Source organism: Paramisgurnus dabryanus, chromosome 18 (assembly GCF_030506205.2).
Source record: "Paramisgurnus dabryanus chromosome 18, PD_genome_1.1, whole genome shotgun sequence".
NCBI lineage: Eukaryota > Metazoa > Chordata > Actinopteri > Cypriniformes > Cobitidae > Paramisgurnus > Paramisgurnus dabryanus.
This window is the reverse complement of record NC_133354.1, coordinates 22,300,135-22,313,298: the sequence shown is the minus strand read 5'-3', so window position 1 is coordinate 22,313,298 and position 13,164 is coordinate 22,300,135. Positions and strand designations below refer to the sequence as shown.

The window sequence follows — 13,164 nt, the reverse complement described above, 5'->3', positions numbered from 1 at the left end:
TGCGCTGGGTGCAAGATAGAGCCCAAGATGTGTCCAACAAGTTAATATTCACAGATGAATTTATGAATTTTGAATTGTAAATGCAGATTTTTACTAGCCTGGTCCAACCAGACTCTTGTACATTCTTTCATTTGTACAGAGAGTCTGGCCACGCTCCATTGCAAAGCGTTACTTCTGTTAAGAAGGGTCCACTGTTGAAGTTTAAAACTATTGGATCTGCGCAGAGTCACTCAGGATCTGCCATACCCAGTCACTAACGTGTGGTCGTGACGTATATCATGCGCCGAAACCGGACGGAAACAACAAGTACGAATAATCAGACCAACAAAACTTAGCAAACCTGGTTCTTGTTCCGCATTTGACTTCTGTATATTCGGCAGCTTTGCAACAACGGACCGAATAGCTTTTCTCACGTCTTTCTCCGCTGCCATTACTGAACTACAACTCAAACTGACGCACGACCTCAACGTCATCATTTTTAGCCACCCCCCTCTGTTCGCTGATTGTACCTGCAGATTTTTGCAGGAGAAAACGAAACTCTACAGAGCAATCCCAGACGTTCTGCTGAAGCGAAAATGAAAATTAAGCGGAAGCACAGGAGGGCGGAGCCAGACTAGATTTTTACTTCAAAATGTATAAAAATTGTTGGACAAACTGTGTAAATGTCAAACTTTTGTTAATCACAGAGCTTATTTTTTGTGATAATCCAAAAGTCTATAGGCTTTTTTGCAAGGGAACCAGTATCCCGCTAACTTCTGCGTTAGCCTAAAAAATGCGTCATTCCTGCAGCACTCTTTGACATTATGATTACGGCTGTTGTTTTGTGAAAATAAGAGCAGAATCGATTGATTTATGACGATATTTCACAATCGATCACTGCATCGAGCGCTTCATTTCTTTTTAGGATGTTTTCACAATTAGTTCGTTTGAGCCCTCCAAACACTCTTTGCAGTTCAGTGTGTATATGTGAACAAACCAAGCGATCTCAGACCCCCCAAAAGGATCAAAAAGCAAACCTCCGGAGGTAGTCTGTGTACGGGTTGCTTTGGGTTCTTTTGCAATTCGATTTCTTTTTGACATGTGAAAGCAATGAGGTCCCGGTCTGCTTCACGTGTGGTTTTAACATGTATCAAAATCAACTGCTGCACAGAACAAGAAAGGGTCTGAGATCACTTCAGTTCCAAAGAGGATCAGAATTGAAGAACCCGGTTCTCTGAGTCCACTAGGGATGGGCCGATAAATGCCGATATACACTTATAATACCTGGCAGATAACGATTCTGAATTCGATTCTTTTATTCACTATTCGCTATTTCATGTAATACGGCTTTTGATCAGTAAAAAGCTGCATTCAGATTAGCAGCGACTAGCAGTAGCAGAATGACGCGATCTCATTGATATCAATGGAAGCTTGGCGACACGAGTGACAGTGACCGTTGGCGACTGGATGTGGCATTTCCAGTCGCGTGACAAGAGAAATTTTTAACTTTATGCAAATTATGAGCGACTTTTGGGAGCGACTACCAATGAAAACAAAGCAGTCTCCGTCTCTCGTTAATTACTGGAGTGGACGGTACAAATTTTTTTGACAACCAGATTTAGAAATGCCTCTTTTGAAAGAGATGAGCGACACACAGCGACAAAGTCGCTTATAGTGTGAATATACCTTAAAGGGATAGTTCAGCCAAAAATGATATTAAACCCATGATTTACTCACCCCCAAGCTGTCCGAGTTGCATATGTCCATCGTTTTTCAAACAAACACATTTTCGGATATTTTATAAAATGTTTTAGATCTTTCAGTTGATTAAATGTAATGTTACGGGGTCCTCGACCTTCAAGTCCAAAAAAAGTGCGTCCATCCTTCACAAATTAAATCCAAACGGCTCCAAGATGATAAACAAAGGTCTTCTGAGGGTAATCCGCGCAGTGTTGTTGTAGAAATATCCATATGTAAAACTTTATTAACGAAAATAACTACCTTCCGGTAGCGCCGCCATCTTAGTCGCGTCCGCATTCAGGATGAGAGCTTACGCAGCCTACGGAGGCTACTTTGCTGCTGCTCTGTGCCCCCACCCTCCGAATTTGTCATACGTCACTAAGAAAAGTGCGTACACTACGCTAATACTCTCTCCTGAATACAAAGGAGACTAAGATGGTGGCGCTACCGGAAGGAAGTTATTTTCGTTAATAAAGTTTTAAATATGGATATTTCTACAACAACACCGCGCGGATTACCCTCAGAAGATCTTTGTTTATCATCCTGGAGCCGTTTGGATTTAATTTGTGAAGGATGGACGCACTTTTTTTGGACTTGAAGGTCGTGGACTATGGGTGGACCCCGTAACATTACATTTAATCAACTGAAAGATCTAAAACATTTTCTAAAATATCTGAAAATGTGTTTGTCTGAAAAACGATGGACATATGCAACTCGGACAGCTTGGGGGTGAGTAAATCATGGGTTTAATATCATTTTTGGCCGAACTATCCCTTTAAGTCCTTATCAGTCCGAAATCACTGTTAGTTTGGTTTTTCTTCTGCGGCCCATATTAAGTTTCTGCAAGACAGCGCCCTCTGGCTTTTGGATGTAGCGTCATTTCACCGTAATTCATTGAGAAGCATAGCAAGCATAATTGGCCGATTTATTGCTCCATCCCTAGAGTCCACTATATTGTGAACATCAGTGAACAACTTTCCCTGTAAGGAAGGGTGGTGTCTGACGATTATGATTCCTCGTAACTTCAACAAAGTATTGTAGAACAATGAAAATGGTACCATATGAATAAACGTGTCTTCACTTTAAGACTAAAGATACCTAACTGTAGTTTATTGGTCTTTTATTGCAGAGTAAATTTGTCTTGGCCCTATCTATGCATCATAGTTACATTATGGGCTTTCGCGTGATATTTTCCATAGAAAACAATTTAGTCAGTTTTTCATAAAAAGCATGAAAATGTTAAATGGGAAAAAACAATAAATGAAAAGTTATGCTATTGGAATCAACAAAAAGATATATTAATAATGATTGGTGTTGCAGCTTTGCTATTTCACAGTTAGCAGAAAGTTTTATTTGTATTCTGTAATATTTTGATGCAATTTTGACCTGAAGTTAACACTCAGGACTTAATTTGTCTTCATACTGACCCAATTCTGGTCAAATTTAGCTACTTTCATTTCCTAGGCTTTCTCCTTGTAGACCAGCGTAATAACTGAATTTTAAGCAATCGGATCCACAATTTTTTACATGAAGTAGACAACTCAAACATCACCACAACAAATTAGGGAAAATTATCAAAATGACTTGTTCAGTTTAAAAAACAAACAGCATACCAATTATATTAGATCTGATGGTTAAGGAATGCTCCGTTTTTTCCGGAAAGCAAAAAGCCCCAAGTTTGTAGCAGTCATCCCACATCCTCCCGCATGCACAGATCATCATTTTATCTCGACACTTCTTTATCTAGAAGTTCCATCAAGTTGAAAGTGCACAAGGTGTCGGTGCAATCAGCTCAGAGAGTCTGGCAGAGGACCCACCTGGGGAGTTTGTGTATGAAGTCTGGCGCGCGCTCGTCCCCTCCCAGAGCTCCAGAGCCTCACCACATTTATCCATTACAGCCGGCAAAAATCTAATTAGCTTGTGCTTCTTTCCCAAGTCGGACTTCACAGTTTTGCAAGCTTAGCAGTGACAGCTGATTTCATTAGGTTTGATTGTCCTTGCCGAGATCCCGCTCGTCGGACTAAAAGCTTTTTGCGCTTTCTCAGGTTCCACCCCTGTGTTGGGCCATTACGATGACCCGGGCCTTTTCTGATTAATCAAGACAAGTGGCGCTAACAGAAAACTGCTGAACACAAAAGAAGGTGACATCATTTTACAAGCCGATTAAGAGAAGTGTGGAGTGGTGGAGGAAAGTGAAAGAGAGAGGCGAGGTGAAAATGTAATTAAGGCGGCGCTGCGTGTTGGACGAGCAAATTGAACTCTATTGGAAGGTGTGCGTTTTTATCTAAAAACTCATTCTTGTGGTGCGATATGGAGTGTTCGTAGTTTTACACAGATCTGCTATGCAAAGTCAGTCTTTATGTAACTTACTCATCATGTCCATGAAGTACCGAAAAGCACATTCGATTGCTACAGCAGTTTTACAGATAAAATCATGTCATTGATGTTTTGTTATGACACACGAAGACCAGAAGTGTGATGTCATCAATGTCCACGGTTTTAAAATTGAAATATATATATATATATATATATATATATATATATATATATATATATATTTTTTTTTTTTTTTTTTATTACGACCCGTTCTGTTCCCAAACACATTATGTATACATTTACCATTTATATCTAAAAGTTTTCAACCTACTTAGATTTGAAGCATTGGGTGATAAAATGACAATAAGGATGAGGAATATTTGACAGTGGTTTGTGTTTAACCAAAGAGAGCAGCACGCATGTGGAGGGTAGAGTAAATAAATGAGACGGGTTATGAGGTGCAGAGTTAAATATGGAGCGCGTTGGTGAAGAGAAGATCCCAGTGGAAGACCACCCTCATCTACCCATGCATCTATTTACAGTAACTTACATGTGGGGCAAGAGATCTAAAGATGCATAGGGTCGACCTTACGTCTAGAAGCCATTACTCAATTTACTGGAATATAAGAGATGGATAGTTTTGACATTACAAGAAATGTGCATGCAGCCATTTTAAAATCTAGAGAATTAAACTTACATGTAGTTACCTAATTATTGAATTTATATATATTTGTTTTCTAAAAAAAAATATTTACATTGTTGACAATGAAAGTCATTAATGTGCTTTTATGTGTTTTTATAACTCTTTATAAGTCTTTTTTTAAGTTGCAAGCCAGCGGCAGTATTTTTTCACAAAGGTTTAATGCCTTCCAGAAAATATTTTTCTTTAAATATATAAACATACAACATATGAAATGAAAGAACAAAAAAAAATAATTTTTTCCCTTTTTATCATGGGCCCTATCTTGCACCCAGCGCAATTGACTTTGTCAGTGACGCATGTATCATTCGTATTTTGCACCGGCGCACAGTGGGTTTTTCCCTCCACAGATGCACGTCGGCAAACTAGGGAATGAACTTGCGCTCCCTGGGCGGTTCAGTGCAGAAAAGGAGGCATGTTCTGGCACAAACCATCCCTGATGCTATTTTTCATTTTCAAAAAACAATTGCACCACTGACCAAAAAAAACTAGTCTAAAGTAAGTGGCACGTTGCGCGTGGTTCATTATGCTATTTTAAGGGCGCATGCTTGACCATAATGTATAGCGTGCACAACGCGCACACACTTTGCTTATATAATCTACACAGATGCAAGAGTTATTTTTGCAAATCATAAATTGTTACAATAAAAATTATTAACATATGAGATAAGGGAAATCATTGTGGTGAGCATTGTGGTGATAGTTTTTATTTATTGTGTGGCTGCGTTAAAAAATTCTCATGCAAATAAGGATTAAAATATTTTCAGAAGAAACCTTAATGTATATGAACTTGATTTGTAAGTGTACTTTGGGGTTGGACTGCTTGCGTTTCTTGGCTTTCAGCGGTGAGGGTGGACGCAGCGATGTCAGGTCCTGTGTAGAGGCAGATCCACCTCCCGTTACACGCCGTGCCCCATTTATGCTGGCAAGCTTGGGATTCCCCCGTCTCCTGACATCATTGTAGCACTTGGCGCAACGATGGGGATGCCAGCTGATGAGACAATTGTGGCTATTTCCTCCCACGCCTGTTTAACCGACGCTGTTTTGGGCGGGTTTCTCCCATCCCCATACAAAACAACGTCTCTGTCTTTGACTGCTCTTACAAGAACGTGGGTCTCCTCGGATGTGAACCGCTCCTGGCGTGTGCCTGGTAAATCCGTCATAATAATAGCAACCCGCCATGGAACTTGCGCACTTGCGTTTAAAAATGTTGGATAGCGTTCTGATTGGTTTATTTGACGTTACACCCAAACCACACCTATGAATAATGAACCTACTTCAGACCAACCCCTTATTGATTTGCGCCTGGCGCAAGAGTTATTTCTCCCGCCAGGAAAATAGCAACAGTGCCCAAGATCGGCCCATAAAGTCACTTGCGCATTGCGCTTCGCACTTGCGTATCAGATCGTTAAAATAGGGCCCCATGTCTCAAATATGGGTAGTTTTCCTTAAAAATACCAAATATTAAGGAAAAAGCTGAGATAATAGCGTTTTTGTGAAGGACTTTTGGTAGAGATTAGATTCACAGCGATTATCAAAACATACACAGAGTTCTTACTGTTTGCCCTAAGGGGATACTTCCAGGTTTTATAAGTTGGGTAAGAGCGGCACCTGGTGGATAATAGCGGAAATATAGATTGCCGGAAAAACTCATCATTGGCAGGGAAGCGTTTTCTCTTAATTGACAAGTTAACTCGTCAATGGCGGGGAACGATTTTATCAAATACCGTAGTATAGGGGGTGGTGATGGCGCAGTGAATAAGCCTTTGGTGTGAGAGACCCGGGTTCGAATCCACTGTGACACCCCATTGTGTCCCTGAGCAAGACACTTAACTCCTAGTTGCTCCAGAGGCGTGCGACCTCTGACATATATAGCAATTGTAAGTCGCTTTGGATAAAAGCGTCTGCTACATGAATAAATGTAAATGTATAAAAAATCTGAATTAAAAATACATTTGCTCTTTTAAAAGTGCAATAATCAAATTTTAGGAGGATCTTGTGACAGAAATGGAATATAATATACATAAATATGTAATATTTGGTGTAAAAGACTTTAATTAACTGTATTTTTTATTACCTTACAATGAGCTGTTGCCATTTTGCACAGCCATGTTTCTATAATAGCCCTTAATGGACAAACTGCTCTATATAGCGCTTTTTGTCACTATGTTTTCTCAGACGATGACATGTTTGTCCTTTGGTAGCTATCGTAGCTTCACTATGCATTTTGAAACGGAGGGATGAGCCTGAGGTGTGGACTAAGCTGTTGGTTAGCGAAAAATCTACACACACCACCTTTACAACTTGTAATTTGCTTTCAAAGTGAAAGCATTAAAAATAACTATTGTTAAACATGCCGGTCTGTAAAACAAAGGATACAAATTTTATATCGATGAATCATTTAACAGTTACAGGGCTATTTTCTTTGTCATCATTTGAAAGTTGTCAGTAGAATACATGATAAAAATGTGATCAATAGGTCATGTTAAAGGTGCAAAAGAGGATGTTTGTTTTATAAATGTTTGCAATATTACTTGAAACTGTCTTTACTAAATGATAAAAGACTATTTATTAGCTGCACTGAAAGTAATAATATTAATATACGTCATCTGTGCACAAGATAGGGCCTTAAAAACATCAGCCAATTGCTTATGCGGCCATCACATAAGCGATTGGCCCTCTGGCTTGTCAATCACTGCCATTACAATCCTTGTGAGAGACGTGCACACTCCAGTTACTAAACACAGGCGACGCATGCGCATAACGCATGAAACTCCGTCTTAAGTTTCGGTTTGTTCCTCACTTTAGATTACTCGTAGGATTTAACTTCACTTGTTTCTCAAACGCGAAGATCTCGGCAGCCACGAATCATCGAAGGACATCTCAATCTGAAGCATGCTTCAAAGGCAGCCTGTTGTATATATTTACATTAGTAAATGCATTAGCTAACATGAATTAACAATGAACAATATTTCTACAGCATTTATTCATCTTTGTTAATGCAGAGATAATTGTTAATGTTAAATCATGGTGCATTAACTAATGTTAACAGTTACAACGTTTGATTTTTAAAAAGTATTAGTAAATGCTCAAATTAACATGAACTAAGATTAATAAATGCTGCAGAAATATTGTTCACTGCATTAACTAATGTTAACAAAAACAACATTATTGTAAAGTGTTGCCAATGAATCTTTATAAAGCATGAAGGCCCATTCGCTGCTTAACAAACCAGTGTCCTACTCCGTCAGGTCTATCTCAAGTGTATGAACTATTTGTGCCTGTGTCTCCAGGGTACAGCAGCTCCATCACGGCAGATTTAGTCTGCTGTCAACCGTATGACTCAATTAATTGCACTGGAGGATATTACTCATAACTCATATTTCACAGCAAATGAAATACTCGCTTCTGTTTATCTTTTCACAGCGTCTCTCATCCCCTCACCACTAGCAGGCCACAGTGTTGCATCCATCCATTGCTATGTAGCATGTATAGTATAAATGTCACCTTTTTAATATACATGGAGATTGTAAACTCGATAGTGTGTATGTTTATAAACAAAGCATGCTGAACAAAAGAAAGCACTTCAATTCTCAGACGGTTTATTGAAACGCCACTCAACATGTAACTTGTGCATACATTTTTAAGCATAAAGTCCAGATTAGGGGTGGTCTACAGAGCACACGTGAATGTAAAGTCTCACACATCGACTCTCTTACGTTGTTCGTTTTGTTTACAATCCTGCATTAGCTCATCTGTTGGTGCTGGCAGAAATGAACGTGTTAAACATGTTAAAACACTGGAGTTGCAATGATTCCTGTATGATGCCGTGCTGTGAGCAGTTCGATTAACATGCATCTGCATCCCTCCTGTCCCTTAACCACCAGCTGTTTCTCACTGATCGAGTACTTCACCACCACTAGCACAACAAGATTCCTTCTTTGTCTTTGTAAATATTAATGTTAAAGACTATTGTGCCTCCCAGTGATGCCATAGATTAAGAATTTTCACGGACAAAAGATGATTTCGGGCCGGATTTGCGCCAAAGTCAGCAGCTCCGGTGCGGATCTGGTGCAGATCCGGCCTGGAGTCGTCTGCTGTCTGGGTTTGGTTGCCCAAAGAATCACAGTCCAGAAGAATCTCACTAAAAGCACTAAAAGTGGTTCACTGGTTCGTAATCATAGGGGAACCATTTTAAGTGCCATATAGGCTAGCACCTATGTAGTGCCTGTGTAGAACCCTATTGTGCTATATAGAACCATATCAGATGTTATAGTGGTGCTATATCACCCCTGGATGGTTCTTCATAGGTGCTACATAACACTTAACGTGGTTCCTTGGTTCGTAATCATATGGGAACCATTTTAAGTGTCATATACAGTAGCACCTATGTAGTGCCTGTGTAGAACCATATTGTGCTATATAGAACCATATCTGGTGCAATAGTGGTGCTATATCACCCCCGGATGGTTCTTCATAGGTGCATTATAGGTGCTACATAGCACTAAAAGTGGTTCACTGGTTCATCATCATAGAGGAACCATTTTAAGTGCCCTGTAGCACCTGTGTAGAACCATATTGTGCTTTATAGAACCATATCTGATGCTATAGTGGTACTATATCACCCCCGGATGGTTCTTCATAGGTGCATTATAGGTGCTACATAGCACTAAAAGTGGTTCACTGGTTCATCATCATAGAGGAACCATTTTAAGTGCCATGTAGCACCTGTGTAGAACCATATTGTGCTTTATAGAACCATATCTGATGCTATAGTGGTGCTATATCACCCCCAGATGGTTCTTCATGGTGCATTATAGGTGCTACATAGCACTAAAAGTGGTTCACTGGTTTGTAATCATAGGGGACCCATTTTAAGTGCCATATAGGCTAGCACCTATGTAATGCCTGTGTAGAACCCTATTGTGCTATATAGAACCATATCTGATGCTATTGTGGTGCTACATCACCACTGGATGGGTCTTCATAATTATGTGCTTTATAGGTGCTACATAGCACTAAAAGTGGTTTACTGGTTCGTAATCATAGGGGAACCATTTTAAGTGCCATATAGCACCTGTGTAGATCCATATTGTGCAATATAGAACCATATCTGGTGCTATTGTGGTGCTATATCACCACTGGATGGTTCTTTATAGGTGCTACATACTGTAGCACTAAAAGTGGTTCACTGGTTCGTAATCATAGGGGAACCATTGAGTGCCATGAAGCACCTGTGTAAAACCATATTGTGCTATATAGAACCATATCTGGTGCTATAGTGGTGCTATATCACCACTGGTTGGGTCTTTATAGGTGCTTTATAGGTGCTACATAAAACTAAAGTGGTTCCCTGGTTCGTAATCATAGGGGAACCATTTTAAGTGCCCTATAGCACCCATGTAGTGCCTGTGTAGAACCATACTGTGCTATATAGAATCATATCTGGTGCTATTGTGGTGCTATATCACCACTGGATGGTTCTTTATAGGTGCTTTATAGGTGCTACATAGCACTAAAAGTGGTTCACTGGTTCGTAATCATAGGGGAACCATTGAGTGCCATGTAGCACCTGTGTAAAACCATATTGTGCTATATAGAACCATATCTGGTGCTATAGTGGTGCTATATCACCACTGGTTGGGTCTTCTTAGGTGCTTTATAGGTGCTACATAGCACTAAAAGTGGTTCACTGGTTCGTAATCATAGGGGAACCATTTTAAGTGCCATATAGCACCTATGTGGCACCTGTGTAGAACCATACTGTGCTATATAGAACCATATCTGGTGCTATAGTGGTGCTATATCACCACTGGTTGGGTCTTCATAGGTGCTTTATAGGTGCTACATAGCACTTAAAGTGGTTCACTGGTTTGTAATCATAGGGGAACCATTTTAAGTGCCATGTAGCACCTGTGTAGAACCATATCTGATGCTATAGTGGTGCTATATCACCCCTGGATGGTTCTTCATAGGTGCTACATAAAACTAAAGTGGTTCCCTGGTTCGTAATCTTAGGGGAACCATTTTAAGGGCCATATAGCACCTATGTAGCACCTGTGTAGAACCATACTGTGCTATATAGAACCATATCTGGTGCTATAGTGGTGCTATATCACCACTGGTTGGGTTCTCATAGGTGCTTTATAGGTGCTACATAGCACTAAAAGTGGTTCACTGGTTTGTAATCATAGGGAACTATTTTAAGTGCCATGTAGCACCTGTGTAGAACCATATCTGATGCTATAGTGGTGCTATATCACCCCTGGATGGTTCTTCATAGGTGCTACATAAAACTAAAGTGGTTCCCTAGTTCGTAATCTTAGGGGAACCATTTTAAGGGCCCTATAGCACCTATGTAGTGCCTGTGTAGAACCATATTGTGCTATATAGAACCATATCTGGTGCTATTGTGGTGCTATATCACCAATGGATGGTTCTTTATAGGTGCTTTATAGGTGCTACATAGCACTAAAAGTGGTTCACTGGTTCGTAATCATAAGGGAACCATTGAGTGCCATGAAGCACCTGTGTAAAACCATATTGTGCTATATAGAACCATATCTGGTGCTATAGTGGTGCTATATCACCACTGGTTGGGTCTTCATAGGTGCTTTATAGGTGCTACATAGCACTAAAAGTTTTTATAACTACCCCTAATCGTGGTAAAATCACTTTAATGCATCGAGTTACACTTTATTACTTTAATACCACTTGACTTAGCCATAGTAACCATTCGTTTCCTCTTTCTTACAGAAAACAGACCCTACTCCAAACCTCCTATCATGTACTGAAACCTCTGGCTTTTTCAGTCCCACAGTGGAGACAGACACCCAGCTCACCCCACAGACAGACTGGACTTAGACAGAGAGGATTGTGGGCTTTTCCCCAGAAGACGGCGGTGCGGGTGTTGAATAGCAGTCACCTGAAACTCGTGTACAGGACTTGAGTGTGTATGTACGTATGTGTGTGTGTTAAGGTGCAGTGTGTGAGACACGTGTTTGTGTCTGGAGCACTGCTTGTTGGCGACCTTCAACATACAAACTTGTAAAAAGATCTCTCTCTTTTTGACTACTTCTACATCCAACACTTTTTGAGACTATAATAATTGTTTATTCCGAATAAAACTACAGTAATGGATAAATTATCTTTCTGTGAAGCACACCAAACCACCCTCCTATTATTATTATTATTATTATTATTATTATTGGGTGTTATCTGCTGATCCCCATGATTCTGTGCACCAGTGATTCTGAACAGCACAACAGTCAGTAGACGTTTGTCCACAGCACCTCTACAGGGATACAAGAGACGAATGGTGTGGACAATGATGAAAGGACTGCAAATCAAAAGTGTGCTTCTTTAATAAACATTGTCTAAATTTGTTGTTTTGTCTGTACATGAAAGGGACTCTATATCAACATACTTCCTTTTTCTAATTTGTTGTATTTTTTTAGAAAGTGTAGAAATGTTTTCCTTCCCCATGTTTATTATCCTGGTGTTTATTTTGTTATCTGGTTTGTTGTTTTCATCGTACTTTAATCAGCATTTCAAACAGATGCTTAAGTGATCCTGAAAGACGTCCTCTGTACACCTTTGTATTCTTTTGTTTTGCCCCCGCAACAATGTTTTCCCTATTTCTCCTTAACTTAAAAAGTAAGTGTTCATTTGATGTTCCTATAAACACAGTATTACAGTGCCCCCCTTCTTGTTTTTAACTTTGTTTATATAAAGACTTGTAAAAATGCTTTAGCGTTTGCTATCCTGATGTTGTTATTATGTGGATACGTTTTTAGTGACGAAAAAGATAAGAGACGAGAATTACCCTTATGCACATTTGAAGCGAGCATGCTTGTAAATACAATGATGAAAAATGACACGTATCAATTGAAAATTAAACGCTGCCTCTTCAAATCTATTTTTAAACATTTGTAGAGACTCCATAGGTAATGTAATCACGAATCGGCAGCTATCAATGATGTTGAACTTTGTTTTAAAATGGCGACAGACACTTATTACAGCCTTGCACATGCCACAATGAATAAAACACCCCTATGGACATCTTGGTAGGTTTTCATTTTTGTTTTTCTTGAGTAATAAAACTGAAATGGAAACATTTGGTCTTTTCTGTTGGAGTTATTTGAAGAGTCCGATTAGTCGACCAAACCAATTATCGACCAATATTTGGCCGTTAGTCAAGATCAAAAAAAACATTTTTTATCTGTTTTTTTTGGGGGGGGGGATTTTTAGTAAAACTAATAGCATAATGATCAGTTGTAAGCATAACAGTTGTTGTCTTTAAAGCTTACATAACAGTATTCATAATAGCGCAGTAGGACATTGCGTTTCCAACGCAAAAGGTTATGCGTTCAAACCCAAGAATACAAATACTGATAAAAAATATGTATAGCTTGTAGGGGTGTGCATTG

At 39.5% G+C, this 13,164-nt stretch overlaps 1 protein-coding gene across 3 annotated transcripts in view; it reads left to right on the top strand.

Annotated features, from left to right (window-relative positions):
- dacha (dachshund a) overlaps positions 1-12,832 on the top strand; it is a 177,614-nt gene extending 164,782 nt beyond the window's left edge. For all 3 annotated transcript variants that reach the window (XM_065287297.1, XM_065287295.1, XM_065287294.1), the window contains one exon: positions 11,492-12,832. In XM_065287297.1, coding sequence (XP_065143369.1) covers positions 11,492-11,529 — 38 coding nt within the window. In that variant the 3' untranslated portion in view covers positions 11,530-12,832. The remainder of the gene's footprint in view (positions 1-11,491) is intronic.
- Positions 12,833-13,164: the final 332 nt, after the last annotated feature.